Source organism: Eubalaena glacialis, chromosome 6 (assembly GCF_028564815.1).
Source record: "Eubalaena glacialis isolate mEubGla1 chromosome 6, mEubGla1.1.hap2.+ XY, whole genome shotgun sequence".
Lineage (NCBI taxonomy): Eukaryota > Metazoa > Chordata > Mammalia > Artiodactyla > Balaenidae > Eubalaena > Eubalaena glacialis.
In genome coordinates, this window is record NC_083721.1 from 14866732 (window position 1) to 14891662 (window position 24931).

At 37.5% G+C, this 24931-nt stretch overlaps 1 protein-coding gene across 1 annotated transcript; it reads left to right on the plus strand.

Moving 5' to 3' along the window:
• Nucleotides 1–564: 564 nt before the first annotated feature.
• LOC133092924 (keratin-associated protein 13-1-like) lies at nucleotides 565–1095 on the plus strand. The gene has a single exon (XM_061192700.1). It carries the CDS (start codon nucleotides 589–591, stop codon nucleotides 1093–1095), a length of 507 nt encoding a protein of 168 aa, XP_061048683.1. The 5' UTR covers nucleotides 565–588.
• Nucleotides 1096–24931: the final 23836 nt, after the last annotated feature.

Sequence of the window (24931 nt, forward strand, 5' to 3'; positions counted from 1 at the left end):
TTAAGCTTCAGCACAGCATTGCTGTTCCTGCTGGCTTTGGAGGTAGTTACACCTGGGTTGTTAAATTGGTGATAATTGCTATTTCATAAGATGGTTGCAAGGATTAAATGATCCCACAATCTGCAATGTTTTACACATAGTAAAGACTCCATAAAACATATATAAATATCTGAGAGGGAGGTGCTGATGACTGTTAAGAGTAACAATTTACACACTCAGGCACAAAATCAGTCAATCTCAGTGAGGAAGCAAGGGCACCATCTTTATGCATCAGGACCAACGTCTTTGAAGGCAAACCGCACCTAATTTCTGAAAAAAAAGAAAAAGAGAAAAAAGAGAGAGAGACGCAGAGTGGCTTCTATAAAGCAGACTAATTGAACAGCAGTTAAGAAAACACAGGAATGTGTTCAGTTATAATTATAGCCTAGGTTAATTAACTATTTTTATGACAAGACATGCACAAGAACAGGGAGGGTCTGCATCACATCCAGTGTACTGAGGATATATATATAAACATGGCTGGGAGAAGCCAAGGATATCAGAACATCTTCTCACAGTAACTCAGCTGAACTCACATCTCCTGTCAACATGTCCTACAACTGCTGCTTTGGAAACTTCTCCTCCCACTCCCCTGGAGGCTATCTGCGCTACCCAGGCTCCTTCCACCCCAGCAACCTGGTCTACAGCACTGACCTCAGCTCTTCCAGCTCCTGCCAACTGGGCTCCTCTCTCTACAGTGGCTGTCAGGAGACCTGTGATGAGCCCACCAGGTACCAGATGTACCGTGTGGTGTCCAGTCCCTGCCAGACATTCTGCTACCATCCGAGGACCTCCATGCCCTGCAGTCCTTGCCGGCCAACTCACACTGGATCTCTGAGCTGTGGGTCCAGCAGAGGCTACTGCCTGGGCTATGGATCTAGAAGTTGCTACTCACTAGGCTGTGCATCTCGTGGCTTCAGACCCCTGGGTTATGGGATCTGTGGCTTCCCTTCCCTGAGCCATGGATCCAGATTTTGCCACCCAACATACATGGCTTCTAGGATCCGCCAAACTTCTTGTTACCAACCAACCTGTATATCTGGCTTCTACTGCTGATCAATCAACTTAAGGGTTCTAGACTGTGACTCCACAGTTATATCCCTCAAAGTTAATCTCAGCTATTATCTGGCTAGAGTCTATATTCTACTACCTAGACAAATGATAATTTTTAAAAATCCTATTAATATTAAAATAATTTATCTCAGAGAGTATCGATTCTGTTTTCTTCTATTTTCCCCCTTACTTCTCTAGTTAAAAATAGTACAAGAGGTCTCTTTTCCTTTCAAATAAACTCATTTAATCTGATATCAGTTCATAAATCTTACTATTAATTTTTTTAAAAGATGTCGGTTGGGAATTCCAAATCTACCGTTATTTGTCTAAAAAGAAGTATTTAATTTATGGAGCAGATTCCCTGATTGGAAAAATTATCTGCCAATACAGAGTTAGTTCCCTGGAATTTTTGGCGAGTGGAATCAGAGTTTGGGCAGGAGATTATCCTAAACTCTTCTATGAGTAGTCATTTCAGCCTTACCAGGATACCTTACTTTGGTTAAACTAGTCATGGGTCAGATCCAAGAAGAAAAGTTCCAGAGACAGCAGTGATGCTTCAGCAAGTACTAGCTTGGCTGTTTTAGATGAAGGGATTGTCAAAATACTTTTTATAAGACCCTTTTACAGACTTATGCAAGCTCTAATGGAATTCTGAGGTTACAATATTAACTGACTGCAGTAACCTGTGTAATGAAACAAACATGTTAAGTATGGATGAAATTAACCACATATTCATTGTATTATAATAAAAGGAATACAATTTCTGAGTCATTTTTTAATGTTGATGCGTCATTCTCTTTCTTCTATTTGATCAGTATAAGGCCAAATGTTTTCATAGAAGTCTCCTGAGAACTTCCGGAAACATGGCAGTATCATGAGTAGGAAATAGCTGAGAGGGAGGACTCCTTGATATCATAGGCTTATATTTGGATAGGATAACTAGATAGTTTACTAAGTTTTCTTGTTTGGGGGAATGCATATATCTACATTTGAAAATACGTAAGTGGAAAGAAAATATGTAAGTGCATGTGGGTAGCCTATTGTTCATTGCCCTCATAGTTGTTTTTCTCCTCTCTCCTCTTCCCACAAGAACTGAATTTTGCTTGTGTATCTCTTCTGAACTACCCACAATCATTTCTTTATATCAGCATGGCTATGTCCCAGGTTTCAGGATTGAATCTGGCACCCCAATTCCTACTGAAAGTGAATCGTTCAGAATGGAGCATGTGATATGACTTAAACCAATGAGAAAAAAGGAGTGATCTGGAGAAGTGCTTATGGTAAAGTTCTTCTTGTGGAGTTTTTTTTGTTTTTTTTTATTTTATTTTATTTTATTTTTTAACATCTTTATTGGAGTATAACTGCTTTACAATGGTGTGTTAGTTTCTGCTTTATAACAAAGTGAATCAGCTATACATATACACATATCACCATATCTCCTCCATCTTACGTCTCCCTCCCACCCTCCCTATCCCACCCTTCTAGGTGGTCACAAAGCACCACGCTGACCTCCCTGTGCTATGTGGCTGCTTCCCACTAGCTATCTATTTTACATTTGGTAGTATATATAAGTTTGGGGTTTTTTTCATTGCGTTGGGTCTTCGTTGCTGTGCACGGGCTTTCTCTAGTTGCGGTGAGCAGGGGCTACTCTTCGTTGCAGTGCGTGGGCTTCTCATTGCAGTGGCTTCTCTTCTTGTGAGAACATGGGCTCTAGGCACACAGGCTTCAGTAGTTGGGGCATGCAGGCTCAGCAGTTGTGGCACACGGGCTTAGTTGCTCCACAGCATGTAGGATCTTCCCAGACCAGGAATTGAATCCATGTCCCCTGCACTGGCAGGCAGTTTCTTAACCACTGCACCACCAGGGAAGTCCCTTGTGAAGTTTTCTGAAGCAACCATGTCTTCCTCTGGATTTTGTCATATCATATGTGGAATGCTGCATCCATTTTGCATGTGGCCTGAAAATTAAACCATCACACGAAAGAAGGTAAAACCAAGAGAAATGCTGAGGAACAGAGCCCAGACCATCTTATTTCTGGACTTTGGTAAACATGAGACAATAAATGTTATTATTTAAGCCAGGGGTCCCCAACCCCTGGGCTGCGGACCGGTAGTGGCCTGTTAGGAATCGGGCCGCAGAGTAGGAAGTGAGCGGTGGGCGAGCGAGTGAAGCTTCATCTGCCACTCCCCATTGGTCCCCATCAGTCAGTCGTATTACCACCTGAACCATCACTCGCATTACCGCCTGAACAGTTCCCCCTCCCCAGTCCATGGAAAAATTGTCTTCCACAAAACCGGTCCCTGGTACCAAAAAGGTTGTGGACCCCTGATTTAAGCAATTTTGAATTACAATTTCTGTTACTTGTAACTAACGTTTTCCTAAATGAGACACTCATTTAAAACTTGAAACAACCCCCTTCCCAATAAAGTCTCCCTAATAATGTTAAAGGCCATTTGCAGCCCACCTCTGCCCTCTCCCAGGTCCTCTTCTCACCACTCCCCGCATACATACACTCCACCAACATGCACTCCATCAATGCTAACTACTCCCATTTCCTTGAACACACGGTGTAGATCTGAGCTCTTATATGGTCTAGTACTCCTAGAATTAATGCCACATCTCCCTTAACCTTCAAACCCCATGGAAATGCTATCTCTTCTCTCACTTCTTTTAAATAGACTCCAAAATCAATAGAGTTGATCATTCCCTACACAATGCCAGCATTATATATATTTATATTCTGTTAATTACAAAGTCTCTATTTTAAATATTTCATTTAAATTATTATTTTGTTTAATTAGTACTGTTTTGTCTGTTTGTTTACCCTTGTCATGTTTTCAAAAAATATGATGGAATCTTATCCAACAGAATCTTGCAAGTAATAAAGACTCAATAAAAGTTAATTGAATGAATGAATGAAAGAATAAAATGGAGCTACGGTGACAGTCTGCAGAATACATACTATGTCAGTGACATCAAACATACATTCATTTTTACTGGTTGAACTCTATTTAAGCTACTTGCCATCAATGTCATCAATCCTCTGGTCATCATTATCATAAAAAATTATTTAGCACCATCTCAATGGCATGTTATCACAACTTCAGGTACCCATGGTAGAAGTGGAAGAACTCAAAAAACTTCACATTTTTGGATCACACAAAGGCAGAAAAATAACTTCACCAAATGCTAACCTCAGAAGTAGGCCAGAGTAAGTGCATCTGGGGAAAGGAACAAAAGCAACTGTATAATTACTATAATAAGCCATGACACTTTCACATCCATGACATATGAACAAAGGGGTGGAAAATATGGGGGTTAATGCTTAGATGGTTGAGATACTATGGTTCATTGTTTTTAAAAAATTACTCGTCATTAAAGGCTACATAGACACTGTGTAATTGACTAACTTTTCTTGATTTTTTATTTTTTATTTTTGGCTCTTTGAATCAAAGTCTGATTTAATTGAATTGTCAATGATCAAGGATTATTCCAAGAAGCGCAATTATTTAGAAATAGATTCAGAGAAGAAATGTTGTCACATGTGAATCCTTTTATTATCACATTCTAAGAGAATCTATTTATCATTATAAACAGAGAAAGTTGGCAAGAGATTATTTCCATATTCCACATAGGATCATTATTATGGTCATAATGTCATAATTTTGAGTATTCCAGAGCTGACAATTTTTTGTGTGTGCATTACAGTGTCTGAGAAGTGTTACATGGTACTTGACTTATTTTACAGAATGTTATATCTAAAGGAAGTTGGACATTCCCCTCAGCACACTCTTTTGAGGTAGACCAATGTGTTCTTGGCCAGAGAAACATACTTTTTATTTATTCTCGGAGTTATTCTCAAATACAATAGAACTATTAATTTATAGTTGTGGATTTCTACCAGCATGCATGGCATCTGATTGTCTACAAACATCAATCTTTTGTCTGTCCTTTAACATTTTTCATAAATACTCTTAATAAAGATTATATAGCTTAAATGAAAGTGTGGCTTTCATTCAGTAGGTAGGTTTGACAAGATGCCATTTAATGTCCTTTTCAACTCTAAGATATTGAGATTCTCCTAGAAAATCATAGAATGTGGCAACTGGAAAGCACTTTGGAGATCTTCTCATCTAAACTCGTTATGTTGTAGGATATCCGGAGAGGCAGAGTGATGTTCAAATTCATGCAGTGAATTAACAGAACCAACAGGGCTAGCAACCAGGTTTTTTCACTCAGCCTAGTATTCCATTGCTATACACTGTATCTAGGGTTGGAACAGAGGAATGGATTTAAATTAACTTTAGGTGCTTTGGCATGTTTGTTTGGTGCCATAAAATAAGGCAAGGAGAGAGGAAATAAATTGTGAAGAAATTAAGTGAATCATATTACTGAAGGGTAACTCTAATTTTTGAATTTTTGTTTACTTTGATACAGCTGAACAAGTGATTAAAGTCCAACATAGCCATATAATCAAATATAAAAGCAATATAAACTATTCAACCTGATAGCTACCAAGGGCCAAGCTCTTGAGGGATGGAGACAGGTTGGCTAGGCCTTTAATGGTAATGATAAACACAATCCAGTCCTTAAAAGGGTGGAATGTGCAACATTTACAGACACAAACAACATAATCTCAAACACAAAAAAGAGACTTTTTAATTTTACCTTATAGTATGATATCAATCCCAGATTGATGCTGCCATAAGAACAACACCTTGGTCTGCATGATGGTCCTTAATCTGATCGGAAATAATTGCTACTCATTTATCCCTCAATATGTGGCAGGCAATCTAGTATCTTATATATCATCTCATTTAATCATTAAAACACACTTATGGGGTTGATACTCATAAATTTAATTTTAAAAGTGAAGAAACCACCTCAGAAATTGAAGGTTATAGTTTATGATTGTAGATCTCAGCTTAGAATGCTGGCAGTCTAACTGTAAAACCCTTATATTTAATCACTTCTCCACAGCAAATGTTAATATTCCACCCTCTGGTGGTTAGGAGGTACCACTGCAGCTGCAATCATGTATACTTCAAGACTGGGAAATTGTTGTTCAACCATTTAGTAGCAAAGTATCCAATCACCACAAACAATCAGGTAATTATTTCTACCTATTTCTCAAGAATTCTGTGAAATAGACTACATAATTATCATTATTCAAGTGTCTACAAAATTAATACTTAGTTTTAATAGGTTGAATGAAAACAATTGCAAGGTGACCAGCTGTCCTCACCTACGTCATTCCGTTGTAATAAGCCAGGTAACTCCCTCTAAAAATTCAGCACCAGTCAAAATCAAAATTGTATGCTGAAATACCTACTAGTTCAACACTCAGTTAAATAGAATGTGCAAGTTAGTGCCTCATCCCAAAGAGAAAAGAACTCACGGAGTGGCTTTATTCACAAATGACAGACCTACTCACAAATGACACTATCTTACATGTGGAGATTTGGACCTGCACAGACATTTACTAATTTACTACACGTTGTGAGGTTAATAAGGAGGCTGACTGCTGGGGAAAATTGTGTGAATGTTGGCCTAGAGGATGTCCTGTCTTTGCCCCTCAGAATTTAGCAACAGGGCTCTGTGCTGACAGTGAAAAGTGGTGCCCTTTTTCTTGGTAAAAGCTTTCAAAAACATTCCTATGTGCAATCAAATGTTATTTTAAAATAATTGACTCAGTTTGTGCCATGTTAATAAGAGGCTTCCTTAATGATTTTTTTCTTATTTCACAAAGGGGTAGTTGAAATGTAGGCATGGTTATCATTATTTCTTTTTCTTTAAGCTCTGTACCCTTGCCAATTCTTGGGTATGTTCAGGTTTCAGAACTGTATTCCTTCAGACATTAAATTATAATCTGAGTGAATTTTCATTTAGCACCTTCTAGTCATTAATTTTTCAAAATATGTTTATGGAGCTCTTATTATGTAACAGAAATGGTGTTCAGTGTTGGGGATATAATAGTGAGAAGGATATACATACTTCTTGACTTTATGGAACTCACGGTGTAGTGGCAAAGACATAATGAAGAAACAAGTAAAATGGTTATAAACTGAGATAAGTTTTGTGAAGAAAAATAATGATTCTCTGAGAATGGTATCTTTTTTAAGTGGGATGATGAAGGAAATCACTTAAGTTGAGACACAACAAATGAGGAAGGGAACTGTATAAAGAGGGGGAGAGGACAGTGAAGGAATGAAACAGGCGGCTGCACGTGCAAAATACTGAGGAAAGGAAAGGCTTGACATGGTCAAGGAGCTGAGTAGAGAACTGGGAGAATAAAGCATATTGGGCAGAAGAGAAGTGATAAGATTTGGAGTTAGAAAAATAGGCAGCAGCTGGATCTTAAAAGGTGGTGTAGGCCAGGCTAAGGGGAATGGATCTTATTTTTAAAAGCAATGAGAATCCATTTAATGCATTTAAGCAGGAGAGTCGTAGCTGCAATAGAAGCTTCTGTGTAATGATAAATATAAATGTGCAAAGAATTAAATTAGTTGTTGTAGGGTTCATGTGGAGGACATACTGGGATCTTTCATCACACAAGAGTGGTCATTCAAAATTATAAATAATTTGCATCTATTACAAAGACATTATGCACAAGTTGAGTGTACAGCCTGTCAAGCTGAATGTGGACACTCAGAAGTGTCCTTTTAAATATATAATATCCCCAGACCATTACACATCAACGAGGATCTTGTATAAGTGTTGTTCAAAGTTTCTCAATGTTCTTGGTTTGCTTCAGACCCAAGAACGGGAGACCAGAGTGCTCTGCTAAAAATATACTTCTGTTGTTTCACTGTCAGAAGCTGAGCTAAATAAATCATAGAATGTGTTACAGAAATTGTGCCGGTAGGTTCCGTGCTATGAGTTTGAAACTATGCTAAATGCAGCATGATAATGTGAAAATGTAGGAGTTCATCATTCTGCCATAAAAAACAAAACACTGAGTAAACACAAATGAAAAGCATACCTGAAACAGGTTTGTTACAAAGCAAATTATCAAGCACAACTATAAGTAAACACATTACTTGGTGTAAAATACAATCATAATGAAGAACGTGTCAGAATCCATTGGTAATTCAGACGAATAAGTAATAACATCTAACCAGGAAAATCAGGGAAAAGCTTTATAAAAAGACAACATTTAAATTTCGCTTTCAATAAGATGAGGGGAACAAAATGTCAGACAAAGGGGAAGATGTTTATAGGGCAATGGCCCCATTCAGTACTTTGGGTGAAGAGTAAGAAGGATAATGAGGGTGGGCTCAATCAAATCAGCCTCTTACCTAAAATGTCTTGATCATATTATCAAGTTCTGCCAAGGTGCCATTTCTCCAAACTCCGGTGCTGAGTATTAATCAGTATTCAATTGGCCATTTCCACATACATTTCTTGTTGTCCATTTACCGGTAAAGAGAGGCATGGTGACTAAGGGAAAAAAAAAATGTTAGCTTGGTGACATGTTGGGACTCATATTCGACAAGTCCCACCCTGATGAGTCAGCTTTGGGGCTAACATGAAAGCCACTTTGAACATTCAAAACGGACTGGCTTCTTTGTGAATAAGGCATCATCTTCATATATAACTAAACAAAGTGCTAATGAGATGTTATCCTTCAAATTAGCTTAAGCAATGAAGTAGAAAGAGTTGTGAGAAGAAGCCAATACCCATTTTATTGAGCATATAACCTCCTCAGTAATGAATTTAATCTTCAAATCAGCATGTTGGATCCTTGGGACACCTTGAAGCCCATTTAGTCCGTGAATTCTGATGGGTTCAACTCTATCGGAGGTTATTCTGATGGGTTCAACTCTATCAGAGGTTGCTCACATAGTTAATAGTATCAGAACCACAATTCACACCTGTGTCTCCCCACTGTCCATCACTATTTTGTTTGCATTACAGCACTCTTTTAGTTAACTATGATATTGAATCTATTGCTTGACAAGTACAAGATAATTTTGAATTTTACCTCCATGGACTTCATAACCATGGAGCCAGAGATGTTTGCATACGATAAGTTCAAGTATAGCATGTATTTTTCTTCCTCTTTTCGCTATTGAAGTGCTTTTTAGTGCTTTATTCTTTGTATTAAATAAATTTACTTTATTTACATTAAAAACAATGGTCACTATTATTTTTATTCAACACGTTTGTGGGGTTTATGTTACAGGGTTTTTTTTCCCCCACTGAATGAAAAGTATAAATATTTGGAAGAAAAAAAGAGAACATGTCCCCTTACCATTGTTTCTATAGTATGGACCAGAATAAAAGAACGCATTGGTGGTAGTCACCAGAGGATGGGGTACATGCTCTGAAGATCATGAAACCACGGAGTCCGAATGTGTGAAGACTCATTAATTTTGTTTAGAACAGCTTGGCTGTTGGGAAACTATGGATGTGCTCTTAAATAGAGTTCTGATTTTCAGGGCAACATAAATTAGTGGCTAAGAGCATGGATTCTGAAATCAGATTTCCTTGGTCTGATCTTAGCTGCATTGGTGAAGACTGTTTGAATCCCAGCTGTGTGACTGTGTGCAAGTTTTTAAACCACTCTCCATTTCAGTTTCCTCAATCTCAAAATTGTGATGATAATGGTAGGACCACTGTGAGACCCAATAGGTTAATCATTTGAAAGTGCTCAGCACATGACCTTGTCTATAAGAAATGCTAAGATTTAGCAACATGATGAGCCAGCTCGGAGACTCGATATGAAGGGTGGAGGCAGGGATGTGTAGATAAACCCAGAAACCTACAGCATATTAGGGAAGCTATTCATCCAAAAAATGAGAGATTAAGCTGTTTTGTATCTGGAAAGATGCAAGCAACACCTTATACTAAGGAAAATGTTTCAAAACCACATGCCATGCTTTGCTGAAGTGGGCTGGCAAGTATCTCTGAATCTATGACAAAGCTAGTGTTTATTAACCTGCCAGCTCTGTGAACAGGTTAGGCAGAGGTCACCCCAAAAAGGAAGATTTAAACCTAAAATCCATAAACCACCACTTACACAGGTGCTTCTGTAGAGGGATGGAGTTGAGAGATAGTTGAGGCAGGTCTGAAAGAGGTTGAATGAACACCGTTTGATCCCATCAATAGCAACAGAGCATATGGCAGTCACAACATCAGAGTATCCATGCAGCAAGAAACACTGACATAAAGCTTTTGGCCATAGCAGCAATGACAGCAACACAGCATTGGCAATGGTAAGGAGACTTCATCTGCATGGCAGCTTCTCAGGATTCCAGTCACAGCCAGTCATGTGGGCATACATGAAACTCATTCATAGTGCAGACATTACCAATGTCACTCAAATAGGGAAGAGTTCCACTCCTCTGAGCCAGTCATTCTTTCCAGGCTTAGCGTGATCACTCACTTAAGGAAAAGTTAGCTGAAGAAGAAACCAGTATCTAATCTAACCCTACATGGAGCACATTGGAACTCTTTATAGAGAGAAATTGTGTGGACTCAGGGGCTAAAGACTCTTGGTATTGGCATGGAGACTGGTGTGGGGATGTGAAGAAATGCTTAGTAGACAATTTAGTGTAGTGGGAAGAGAATTGGTCTTGGATTACGACTAGGCCTTGTTTAAATACAAATTCTGCCATTTCCTAACTATATGCCCTGGGACAAGTTAACATTTTTACGACTCAGTTCCTTAATTGTAAAATGGAGATAATGTCTAATTCATTGGAAGATTGTCACAACTAAATGACATCATGCCCACTGAATGCTTACTAGAATGTCTGTGTCAAAAGTATGCAAGATATCATTTGGTACTTTATATGATATTTGCTTCTTGGACCTAAGCCTCATTCTCATGATTTCTCTGTACTGAATTTAAATTTTAGGACAGAGACCAAGAAAAGCTATTCATTATAGGTGCAAAGGACATAAGTAGTATGGAACATGACCCAGATAATCTGTGTAGCATTCTCAAAAACCATAGAAATGATTCACTGGGTACATGCTACAGAATATTCTTCATAGATCAAGGAATTTCTTCTTGCCTGAACAGAAAGGCTTTGGTAGGATTTGTGTATTGACATTGCTTACCCTAGGTTCTTCAAAATGTAGATAGCTTAACAGCATGCTTTCTTCCTAGAAGCCAAGTATAGTGAATTTAAAGAACATTTCCTTGTCTATTCAGTACTGTGCCAAGAAGCATAATATACCTCTTATTAATTTGGTTCTAATTATTTACCAATCACTGTGTACATATACTTCATCATTTTAAACTCAAACCACCCAGTTGGATAAGTACTAGTTTTTAATTTCCATTTTTTTTTTCAGTGAAGATGAAGACACAGATAAATTAAATAGGTTGTCCAAGATAATACAGATAGTAAATGTGTAGCCAGGATTTTAATCCTGTGAGTTGGACTTCAGAGTTTGAGCTCTAAGTTTTGACTACCTGATTATATTAGATTTTTTTTTTTTTGTCACTAGACTAGCTGAAACATGGGTAAAAGTCTCTGTGTCATATGGAAGGTCTGCATACAGAATTTGATTGATAATTTTGGGCCTGGTATATTACATTGTTGTGAGTCTATAGAGGCTACAATCAGAGAAGTAAGTATAGTTGATTGGATGGTTCACTTGTAACTCAGGAATAAATGCAAGAAAGGAATAATGCATATTTCATTGGCGTCTGTAAAATGTTATAGATTTTCAACATCTTAGAAAAGAGCATGAACTTCAAATCATATGAAACTGACATAACCTAGGTGTCAAGGAAGGTGTTTGGATGGTATGGAGTCACATTTTTCTAAAACATGAGATTGATGGTCTGAATGTTGTTAGCAATTCTGTTTTTCATACCCATTAGTCGTTACCTGTTTTTATTTAAATAATTATCCTTTTGAAAATGTTGAGCTCGTCGTAGACACTAATGGGATAAGAGAGAGTATTTTGTTCCATGTTGCATTAGTCACTGGCACCTTTCCTGAAGCCAGAATAGTCTTCTCTAGTTCTGTTTCCCATTTCTACCTTCAGAGAATTCCTATTACGCCCTCAGTTAGAAATTCTTTCATGTCAGGAACTGTTCTATATTCTTGCCCTAGGACCCAAACAGAAAGAATGATAATTGATTGAAAAAAAAAAGCTAAGAAAAGAACAACCAACCAACGCAAAGCAAAAGCACTATACTTCTTTGGACAATTGATAACTCATCACTACTAGTTATATCGAGCGATGGCTCTGATAAGCAATAAAATATACCATAGGCAGATAGGTACAAATAGACTAAACACTTAAAAATTAAATTTTGAATTAAAAAATACCTTTTTGTGGTTGTGTAGTACTAAGTCATTTGCCTGACTTTTACATAACTTTCTCTGGCTTTATGAAAACAAATTCATTAATGACATTCAAAGAGAGTTATTCCTTGGAGGCAAGAGGCAAAACCAATGTGGTTGCATCCAGACACAAGAACAAATAAATCTCAAAGGTAAATACTGAAAATGGTCCATTACTATTCTTCCATCTCTCAATATGGTACTGCTTCAAGTCCAGGGCCAATGCCCCGGCAGGAGTTCAGTAACTACTAATTGTCAAAGATAATGAGAAAAGAAGACTGAGAATTCAATAAAAGGCTAAGAATAACACCTCCCGTAGCAGTTCACTACCTTGTCACTATTGCTTCATGGACTGTAGCATGTTGTTTATTTAAATTGAATGTGCAGATTGTAACACTTGGATTTAAAAGCTCTCTTCCACCATAAATCCTATCAACCTTTACAGTAGGGTTATTTTGTTTGTTTGTTTTTTAAATTTTTTTTAACATCTTTATTGGAGTATAATTGCTTTACAATGGTGTGTTAGTTTCTGCTTTATAACAAAGTGAATCAGTTATACATATACATATACTCCCATATCTCTTCCCTCTTGCGTCTCCCTCCCTCCCACCCTCCCTATCCCACCCCTGTAGGTGGTCACAAAGCACCAAGCTGATCTCCCTGTGTTATGTGGCTGCTTCCCACTAGCTATCTATTTTACATTTGGTAGTGTATATATGTCCATGCCACTCTCTCACTTTGTCACAGCTTACCCTTCCCCCTCCCCATATCCTCAAGTCCATTCTCTACTAGGTCTGTGTCTTTACTCCCGTACAGTAGAGTTATTAACTGTTGTTGTTGTTTCCCCTTGGAATGAGCTACATTCACTCTGACACTCTCTATGTGAGGAAACCGATGTAATAATGCATGTTGAGATTCTCAAGAACAAAGTGTCTTCCTCTGGACTTCATATTTTATTAAATGAAGCTACAGGAGAAAGTGAAAGAAATACATTTAAAATTTTAGCTATATTGATACTCACAAGTGCTCTACTGTATTTATTTAATGATTGGATTTACAGTAAATCATAGTAAAGTTTTGTAATGATCACAGGTGTACTTACCATATTAAAATTAGAATATCCATTACTACTGAGTGAAATATTTTTCAGAAATCTTTCTCAGGAAACAGAAACAGACATCAGTGTAGTTCTTTCATTTTTCAAGTCTATATTTGTTCAGCAGATTGTTTAAAGTGGGCCTGCTCCCATTTCCTGTCTCCCAGATGCTGCAGCTGATGGTGGCTTGGTCCCCGGGAGGCTGGTTTAATTTCCTGCAGTAAATGACTATGGTGATCAAAGCACTGATCTTGAGATGGTACTGGAGGGACGTCTAATGTAAGGCCAGCTCTCTGGGGCCCTCAGGCTATGAACAGAATGCTAGGCAATCCAAAAAAAAATATGCTACACTCTGACCCACGAGCCACTCTGGAGGACAAGTACCATCCGAAACTGTGTTCTGTTCTGAAACACGTCCAATCAAGGTTGTGTCTCCCATACATCCATCAGGTAGCTGAGTGAAATGCTGAAGTCCCTAAGTATTTGTTGTAAAGGCCAATTGCCCATTTGTACATGAATTCTTCTTATGATCCCTCATTGCTATCACAGTTACATTTTCATAGAATCAGAATTATTTCTAAACATTTAAGAGATGTTTAATGGGCTTCACTTATCATACGGTTAGTAAATATTCTTGCCGAGGTTATGTGATTTACTTAAGCAGCGTCACGGCTAGAATTCAGGCCTAGTGACTCTCATTCTGGTGCCCCACTGGCCATAATCCAAAGTATCCCTTGTGAGAAATTTATTTAAAATATTTAAATGCACTAAGCACAATAATTTTAATGACCCCTACATGTACATTAAAGGCCGCACATAACACATAAAAAACCTTTACTGGATCATAAATGTGGCCTATCTTAAATTAATATGGCAGATGTAATAAACATTAATCTATCCTCAGATTTTCAAGTATCTTTTAATGAAGGTTGGAATATTGTTTTTCTAAATGCATGGTTTGCTGAATGGTAAATAAGACCATAATTTCTTTATTTTTGAGACTCAGTGGGTACTTTTCTATGGTTGTAATTAGTCGTATTTTCTGACTTCTAAATAACTGAGTTATGTTTATCAACATTTTTGAAACTGTGAGTCAGAATAAAGCCTGAACTGGATGCCAATGCTCATCACTTAAAAACTTCTAGAAGTCACAGCACTAGAGGGAAATAGCACTAAGTGTAGGTAATTTCCTTAGAATCCACACTAAGGTCATCTTGTCTTTCAATAATTGCTCAGCTAAAAACTACAGCTGTCATTCCCTCAGAGGTTATTGCCATGTTCCCTTGTCCCCTCTAGTAACTCTTCCTCCATGTGACCCTCAGAGGTGTTGAAGCTGAATCTGGCCTCTGTACCCTGACATGGAATTAAATCTCAAAGACAGAGTTTTGGGTGAAGTAGAAAAGAATAACTTTATTGCTTTGCCAGGCAAAGGGGGCCACAGCAAGCTAATGCCCTCAAAACTGTGTGTCCCAACCTGGGGGGGGAGGGGTACTGAGAAGTCTATTTTTTTTTTTTTAGAGCTTTTTAAAAATTATTTATTTATTTATTTTTGGTTCTGTTGGGTCTTCGTTTCTGTGTGAGGGCTTTCTCTAGTTGTGGCGAGCGGGGGCCACTCTTCATCACGGTGTGCGGGCCTCTCACTGTCGCGGCCTCTCTTGTTGCAGAGCACAGGCTCCAGACGCGCAGGCTCAGCAGTCGTGGCTCACGGGCCTAGTTGCTCCGAGGCATGTGGGATCTTCCCAGACCAGAGCTCGAACCCGTGTCCCCTGCATTGGCAGGCAGACTCTCAACCACTGCGCCACCAGGGAAGCCCGAGAAGTTTTATAGTAATAGTTCAAAGAGGGTGTGATCAGCTTGTGGACAAGCTTCTGACTGGTTGGTGGTGAGGTAAGTGGGGGTCAGCATCATCAACCTTCTGGTTCCAACCGGTCTGGGGTCGACGTGCTTGTGGGCAGCATACTATCCTTTACTGTTTTTTTCTCCCACCTGGTGGTGGTTTCAGTATCTACAAGACAGCTCAAAGATATTGTGATGCATATCCCTTGATGGTGCACCAGGGCCCTGCCCCAAGGCTGCACTACTGTTTCTTTTGACTGCCCGTCCCTCGTCTCCACATCCCTTCCCTTCCCTAATTAGCAACTCTTTGAATCTGCTGGTTGGAATTCAGGGAAGGTCATGGAGGCTGGATAAAGCCTATTTCCTATAATCAAGAAATGGGGGACACAGAAAGGCTTTTGTACCCAGGAACCCCACAGGGTCCAGCTCAGTATCAGTGTCCTCTGCTTAGCAAGTGGCAGTCATGGCAGAACCCAGCTCTTGAAGGACTGCCAAGAAACTGGAAGGGATCCACCAACTGCCAACCAGCACGCCTGTACACAGCTCCTGTGAAACCACGTCCTACACCTTTCTGCTGGTGGTATGTTCAGAGCCTGCCATACAATCATTGCCCGCCTTTATCTTCTGGGGTCTTTAGTCCCTACTATCCAGCAATCTGCACTCAAAACATTGAGCTACACGGACAGTACAAGGCTACCTACAAGGTCTCATGGCTATTCATCCCTGGGCTGTTACTTATGGCTCATCCATGACTGAGGTTCAGCAGTGCTGACCCCTAGAGGAGTGCTTTTGCTTGTTAACAAATGAGCTACATTATTCAACAACTTTTGCCCCCTGAGTTCCATATCTTACACTTGGAGGTGTTTTGAGTAATCCCTCATAGTTGCCAATTCCTAAATAAAGTACCTAAACAGTACTACTTAGCCTGGTTGAGAGAGGTGGGCTCTCTTTTTAAAGATATGTTATATGGCTACATTGTTTTAAAGAAAAATTTGCTATACCCAACTATTGCTTCACTATTGACTGTTTATTAACTAAGCCATGATTTACCGTTGTTCCTTTAATTTGTCAGTTTTTTTAATGTCCTTTAAGTTTTTAAGATATGTTTTCAATATGGCATCAAGCTGCTTACTTCATCTTCTGATAACTTTGATTGATTTCTGCTAGTGACTGCTGCATAAATTTGTCATCATTATTTCCATATTATTATGATTATTGTATTTCTATTAAAAATTTCTGCCTTAATACATGATTGCTAAAACAAATAGAGTTAGTTAGGACATTGCAGTGCCACAGTTTCAGCTAGAAAGGAGAAACTGGTCAGAAAGGGCAATAAGAACCCTAAAATGTCCAAGATTTTACCCTATTTGCAAGCTAACAAGATAGCTTGTCACAGCTTCTTGGATGCTGGCAGAAGACATGCAACACCTGGATCAGAGAAAAAGACTTTATTATTCGTGGCAATAGCAGAGCCAGAGTGTTAGCCTTTGCAGCAATTTCCTGAGCCTCAATTCACAAAGGCCAGTAGTAAGACGGCCAGATGATATCTGTATACGTAGTGAGTTGTTTTATAGGAGAGGAATCTTGAGCTCAGGAAGCCTGAATCATGGACACGAGAATGGACAATAAACATGCCTGTCACTTGCCCCAGAGAGAAATACTACATCTATTTTCCAAGGCTGTTTGCTATACAAATGTTCTTGCAAAGATAATTCAGAACAGAGAAACCAGTGACTGCTCTAAAGACAGGCAGAAATGCAAGAGGCCTATGGGGACCTTTTCCCCTCAGTATCCAACACGCCTCTACACTGCACTGCTTCTGTTGCTGAAATATTGGCTTCCCTGTGCACTGAGGCCAAACAGAAATACGGAGACAGGGATTTTGGAGGAAGAGAGAGATGGCTTCATTTTTCTGCCAGGCAGAAGGGAAGACACAGCAGGCTAGCGCCTCAAGAACTGTGTCTCCCCCTCCTTGGGAATCAGGGAAGATGTTATATGTGGGACTCGCTGTCCGGGCTATATGATAAGGATCAAAGTAGTGAACGTCTTGCATTCTTCCTTTCCTTTGCATTATTTCAAAATAGTCATAGCTAGCATCAGGCCGCCTGGAAATTGGTGTCCGGCAGTCTGGTAATTGCGTCTGTTTGCCTCTGGTTTATCGGCCAGTGACCTTGTTTCTGAAATGCAAAAACTGTAAGGGGTGATTTGTTATGAGGGACGTATAGAATGTGAGTGCCGGGACATAATAAGGTTAGGGAGTGAGAAGCACAGGATGTAACTCACACAGAGTTAGGGGTGATAGGTGCCAAATGTAAATTACATAGTGTCAGGGAGTGAGGTTAGCTTTGTAAGTACGAATCTAGTTACTACAAATTAGTGACAGTTAAAGTAAAACAAGGAGTGATTAACACTTTCAGGCCAGATTATGTTTCTTCTCTAGCCTGTTCACTCTTCCCTTTATTTTCCTTGTTCTCAGGGAAGGGAAAACTTCAGTTCTACTTTTGTTGCAACACTTCTCATGAATTTTCCTGTGAGTATGTCATTCCACTGGCTACTCTGATTAATCTGAGCAACAGAGGTTACAAGCAATCTATTCAATATGTCTTCCTCTGTATTTCAGTAAAGTTACTATTAATAGGTCCCCAAGCAGCATTAAATGGGTAGAGACTCCCTTTGACAAAGATTCCAATCATCAGTCACGGGATCTTGTAGCTGAAAGGGGTCCCAAACCTACTAGCACTTCTATACATACAGTTCTTCACAATCAAGGGGAGTCTCCTTTGGAATTGACAGAATGGGGAAGTATAGGCCTATAACACTTGAAACAACAAAAGTACATTGAATGGACCCAAAAGGCCCCACCTACAAGGTCACATTATCTTCTCTTTCTTTCAGTTTCTTCATTTCTTTAATTTTTTGCATGAAGATTAAAACCTGAAGTCAATTCATTCATGCCCAAGTCTAATGTTGAAATGCTAGGTATTGGATGATTACTATGAAATGTACTGTTTTATTTATCATAAAATTAGGTCTTCCATAGTCTTAGTGATGTTTCATATCATTATCAAGGAACTTACTGATTTAGGACTTTTTTTTAAGGTAAAGGACCATTTGCTACATAATCCAATCCGCAAGTATTTTAGATAGGAAAGAGTCCTCCATTTTTTTTTTTTTTTTTCCCCAGAATGGACCTGAATTTCTCTGGAGAAGAACTCCTGGTGATATAAGGTAGATGAGAATGGAACATATCTCCTTTTCCTACTTCCAACATGAAAAAAAAATATGGTTACTATTTATGGTAACCAATTCTCAGGTTTTCAGAGTATTTCATCACAGATTAATTTACCTGAATATAAAATAAGACCATCTCTAGAGGTATTAGTCAAGGAAAGAGATGAAAGGTTTTAAAATATTATGAGAAAACCTCTAGGAAAATAAAAAACCTCTTCAGCTTGGGGAAAAAGAAAGCAAGAAACTATTCTATCAGAACCGGGGAATAGTTTGTTATAGAGACCAGGATAAAGACTTGAATCAATTAAATGTCAGTCTTTTAACTGAAGAAAAGTGATTCTCTATATTTTATGAAGTGTTATAAAATAATGCTTCAGAGGAAAAAAGGTTTTAGGGAACTCAGAGTCTTCATTTGTCCCTGCTGTTCTCTTTGGCAGGATAAAGATTTGCTAGAGCCAAACTCCCAGAAAGCAGCTATTGATTTTAGTGGGACTGCTGAGCTGCTGACAAGTCATAGCACTGTTATTTTGATCTCATGTTCTATTAAAAACAAACAAACAAAAAACAACTAGAAAACCTTTACACTCCAAAATGATAATTTTTTCTCATAAAATCTTTTTCTGCAGTTCCTATGTGCCTAGAGAGTCTGGGGTAAAAAGTAGCCAGGAGAGGTGCTTATGCTATGTAAGGAAATAGCTGAACAAGGGTCTTCTGTGACCAGGAGGTGAACTGAATACCCCTGGCTGTAAAGTGCATTATATGGGAAAAATCCAAGACAAGCACTCTAAGAGACCTATGCCTCTTTCTTTCTAGGAGGTTTAGAGTAAATCTTTGCTTTCACTGTGAAAAGCTCTCAAAGAACCAAAAACAACGATTAGTTCTAATTTATAAAACTAATGATCAAAAGGTCGAAGATATACATCTACATCCAATGAACAGATTAGGAAACATCGGAAAGTATGACTTAAGACAGACTTCGCCAGTCCCTGATAAATTTTCCTTAACAGCCATTTACCATCACATACATTGAACTACATGCAAGTCTTCAATTTGATATAAACCTATAATGGAAAAGAATCTAAAGAAGAATATATATATATATATATATATATATATATATATATATATATGTATGTATGTAACTGAATAATTTTTCTGTACACCAGAAACTAACACATTGTAAATCAACTATACTTCAATAAAAAAAGAAATATTTGAGATAAAGTAAGAGATAATAAAGTGCACTAATCGAATAGAGAAAAAATTGACTAAAGCATTTTCATTCATTTCTAAAATAAATGTTTACAAAAAACAGTGAGCATGTTGGGCATTTTTAGCAATACAAACATAAATAAGGCTATAATGTGTTTAATATAATTATTACTGAGAAGCAAAAATAAGATGTATACTGAATAAAATATAAGGTACAAAATGATTAGTATAATAAGAGATAGGTAATGTAGAAATGAGTTCAAAGGGAAAAGAAATTACTTCTGCTTGGGCAGAAGTGAAGGTGTCCTGGTAGTTGTTATATTTGACTTGAACTGTAAAGAATAAGTAGGATATGGGTAAAGAGAGACAGGGTAGAAAAGCAACTAAGAAGCAAAGAGGAAACCAGCAATGTTAGTGAGTCATTCATTTTCAGTAAATACTGAGAATGGCAAATAGGGTCATCCAAAAAAAAAAAAAAAACCTGAAGGATTTATGATTAGCAATGTATGTTTTTTGGACCCATATTATGAATAGCTTTGAATGACAATTTAGGGATCTTTGATTTTTGTGGGCAATAGAGAAGTGTTCAAGATAAGTGCAACCAAGGAAGAGACATTACCTGAGCTAAATTTCACTATTAATCTCATCTTCGGGAATATGATAGAGATAGAAGTATTAATGAGGATAGTTTTATAAGTTTAAGCCCATGTGACTAAGAGAATATGGTACCATAAGCAGATATAAAGTTCATGGGAGGAGGAATCAACTTGGGAGAAAGCACTGTGTACATATAAATATTTAATTTGAAGTATAAGGTGCCCCAGTGGAATGATCTAGAAGACAATTGCAAATGCAGGTACAGATATCGGGAAAGAGAGCAAGCCTATAATTATTAATTCAGAGGAATTCATGTAGAGCTATTAATCGTATGCTTAAGATTAATGAATGCAGATTGATAAGAATGCAGAAGAAGAAGAGACTTAAGAAGGATCATATTCTGGGGAATAGAAGGAGAAAAGGGAAGTAAATAAAGACAAAACAGGTATTCCATGGAACAGAAATAGAACCTTGAGATTAGAGCATTGCTGAAATAGAAGGAGAACAATGTTTCAGAATAGAAAGTATGCACAGCAATGTCAAATGTTCCATGGAGTTCAGAACGAGGGCCAAGATAGCCGTTGGGTAGGGAATTAATCATTGGTGATCTTTAAGATAACAGCTTGAAATGTTGGTGAGGATAGAAATTAGATTTCAAAAAAAAAAAAATGAGTGGAGAAACATAGGCAAAAAAGTGTTTAAGACACGAGGTTGTATTTCTTAGATACAACATCAAAAACACAATCTGTAAATTAAAAATTAATAAATTGAACTTCATCAAAGTTAAAAATATCTGCTCTTCAAAAAGTCACTATTACAGGAATAAAAAGGCAAGCCACAGACTGTTAGGGAATATTTTTAAGTCATATATCTAATAAAGGAGTTGTATTTAAAATATTTAAAGAACACTCCAAACTCAACAATAAGAAAGCAAACAACCCAATAGAAAAATGGACAAAACATGGAGCAGTTTCTTTATTAAAGAAATTATAAAATAAGCCATGATGGAAAATGGAAAATAAGCAATGCCTATGCTCAGAATCATCAGTCACTAGCAATTTAAAACCACAGTGAAATACTACTATATACAGTTCATAGAATGACTAAAAATTTTAAAACTGTACCTATACCAAATGTTGGAAAAAAACCTGAAACAACTTGAATTCTTATACACAGCTGGTGGGAATATAAAATGATGCAGTCACTTTGGAAAACAGTCTGTTCCTTAAAAGTTAAACATTGACGTATCATATGATCACATCATTCCACTCAAAGTGTCTGCCCAAGAGAATTGAACACATGTGTCCATTCAAAAACTTATATACAAATGTTCATAGCATATTTGTGTTTGTAGTTTCCAAAAACTGCACACAACCCAATTGTCCATCAACTTATGAGTAGATAAACATATTATATTATATCCATATCATGGAACACTGAACAGCAATTCAAGGAACAACTACACCATGGATGAATCTCAAAATAAGTATACTTAGTGAAAGAAAGAAAAAAAGAATATATGCTCTACAATTTCATTTCATTTAATAAAATGTTAGAAAATACAAACTAACCCAAAATGGCAGAAGGAAGATTAATGGTTGCCTGGGGATGGGGTAGGGGTGGAGTGAGGTGGAGAAGGCTGGAAGGGAAGGACTACATGGGGCATAAGGAGATTTTTGGGGAGTGATGAATATGATTATTATCTTGATTTGGGTTTAAACAAATGTCAAAACTTATCAAACTGTACTCTTTAAATATGCTCAACTTATACCTCAATAAAGCTGATAAAATATATTGGCAAAGAGAGGAAATCAAAACCTTTGAATAGGGATGCTGTGAGGATTAAATCAGTTAATATGTGTAAAACCATGTCTGGTATGCAATAAGGACTCAGTAGATAGTAGCTAATAAGGTGAAAGGGACACAATACAAGGATTAAATATGAATTGTGGAAGGGGTACCTCCACCTACACTGTCTTTAATACAGGTATGAAAGTATTCAAACGATTTTCTAACATCATGGAGGGAAAGTTCTTGCGTATGAATAAAGTAGGAATGAGTGTAGCAAATTTTGTTCAAATCATGTATAAGCCATAGTTTCCATACTCAAGAATATTATAGTAAAAATTCAGTTGAAAGTAGATTACAGCCTGACAACTTTATCAGTTACCCCAAACTCTACATTACTTAATTCTTTCAATTGATTATAATTTCGTGATTTTACACATGGCATCCAACAGGGGGTGCTAAAATTAGAACACTTCATTATGTTGCAGATTGCAATGTACTGACTTCAGATAATTAACTGGTTGTCTTCTCTAAACCAAGCTAAAATGAATACTAATCAGAATATTAGGATGGGCAGGAGAAGAAAAGCTTGACAGAAGGGTGTTCAGTCCACCTGAATCTCTTTCTGTCTTCGTGTTCTTTTATATTCCTTGAAAGTTGACTTTCCCTGGTGAAAATGGATAGATAGTGATAAAAGTATGTAAAAGAGATTCTTGACTAAGTAATGGTCAATTTTTATTTGATAAAGAAAATCTAAGTTATATTTTGTGAATGCTATATTTATTAAGGATCAACTAAGTTTCTCTACATGCATTGAGAATAATGATCACACCTACTTGAACAGGATGTAGTGAGGATTAAATCAGTTAATACATGTAAAACACTTAGAACAATGTCTGGTATATAATAAGGACTTAGTAAATAATAGCTAATAAGTGTGCTGTAATATATTCAGAAAATAAGTCATGTAAAAAGAATGTTTTTCTTGCAATGCAAAGAAAGGAGTGTGTGTTTTCACACATACACACACACACTCCTTTCTTTGCATTGCAAGAAACAGTGGGTTTTCCCTCTTTCCAATCTGTGCTGCAATTTAATCATAGCTCTCGCTTCTTGAAATCAGTTACTGGATCACTGTGCCTGTAGGACAAAATCTTAACTACTTCCCTGATGACTGAATTAGATTTAGCACGTGAATCTTAGTTTACTTACTACAACTTGCCTGTAAGAACCCTCCACTGAAAACGCGGTCAACATTTTTTTTTTCTGTCTTTATACCTTTTGCCACAGCCTGAATTGTCTTCATATTCTCCTAAACACCTGCCATTCCCTCACATCCCTCAAAATTAATATCAAAAGCCAACTTTAGGTAAAGCCCATGAACAACGTTTGCCTTTCTCCATATACCATTTATAGAACTTATTAAACAGTGACATGGATTGTGTATCCATCTTATCACTTCTATAAGATTGGATGTGTCTGGAAGCAGAAATCAATAGTATCTTGGTATCATTGTCAACGTCTGTCATGTTTTGCACATACAAAATGTTCAATAAATATTTATTGAATGAATGAGTGAATACAAGGGAGTCATTTATTGGCATAAGTTTATTGTTGCAATGCTCTGAGGATTCTTTGTGTCCAAGAAAAAGGGAAAATCGGGGTTGTTTTTTCTAGAGCAGGAGAGGTAAGGACCCCTAGTTCATTGAAGCAAAAGCAACGAAGTGGGTAAATCTGGAGGAACACACAGGATACCCAGTTCCTCAGTCCCTCCCTGGGCTCTTGCATCAGAAGAGCCTGAAACATGTCGTTTATAAAAGCTTACTAATGAGGTACCTGCTGTTATGTCTGCGTGAGCTCTACTTTTATACTGAGAGACTCATTATCAAAAAATGTCAGTTCAACATTTGTTATATTAGGGGACAACTTACATTCAAGGCACCTCTAATTTTTGAAATCCATGAAAATTTTTGCAGTGTTACCTACTCACAACAGAAAAATGAGAGTCTCGTGGAGGTGCTCTAAAGGAATTAAACCCAAGGTGGTACTCTTTGGAATGGGTTAAGAATTCCAAAGCAAGAAAATTAATTATTCTGCTATAGTGTTTTGCAGTTTACACTTACTTTTTCTTACATCTCAACATCTCCTAAAATGACACTGAAAATAGACATAAATATTTCTGTTGTTTCATGAAAGGATACTGAGAGTGACTGGGGCTCAGAGTGATTATGCAAATTGCCCAGGGTCAACCAGTTAGTAAATGATGGTATCAATGTATCTCTATATACTATCATATTGGATAATGGGAAATAAAACATTTTAGGGGTCAAGGACAACCAAACAAATGTTCAAATGTTTGAACACCCTTTGTTTAAATGTTTCTCTTCATATCAAAACTTTCTATATCTCAATTTTTCTCATATGAATACTTGAAATTTTAAAATTTACTGTAAATAATTGTGAGGATAAATTGACATTACACATGTGGGTATGCACAGCGCAAGGTATTGCCCAGAATAGACAGTAATACATATACATACATACACACAAATATATTGATGTACTTACGATGCAGATGTCGGACTCTTGCTTATAAACGAGAAGAGCAGGCATAAAGAGCATTGACCTATAAAATTGATAAGCATTCAATTAAATATGGCTATACTTATTACTAACGCCATTCAGCTGAAGCATCCAGGATTTCACAAGAGGACTCTTGCAATGTGTACAAACAGTATCACGTGATGAAAGCTGGCAGGGTGGGGAGTGG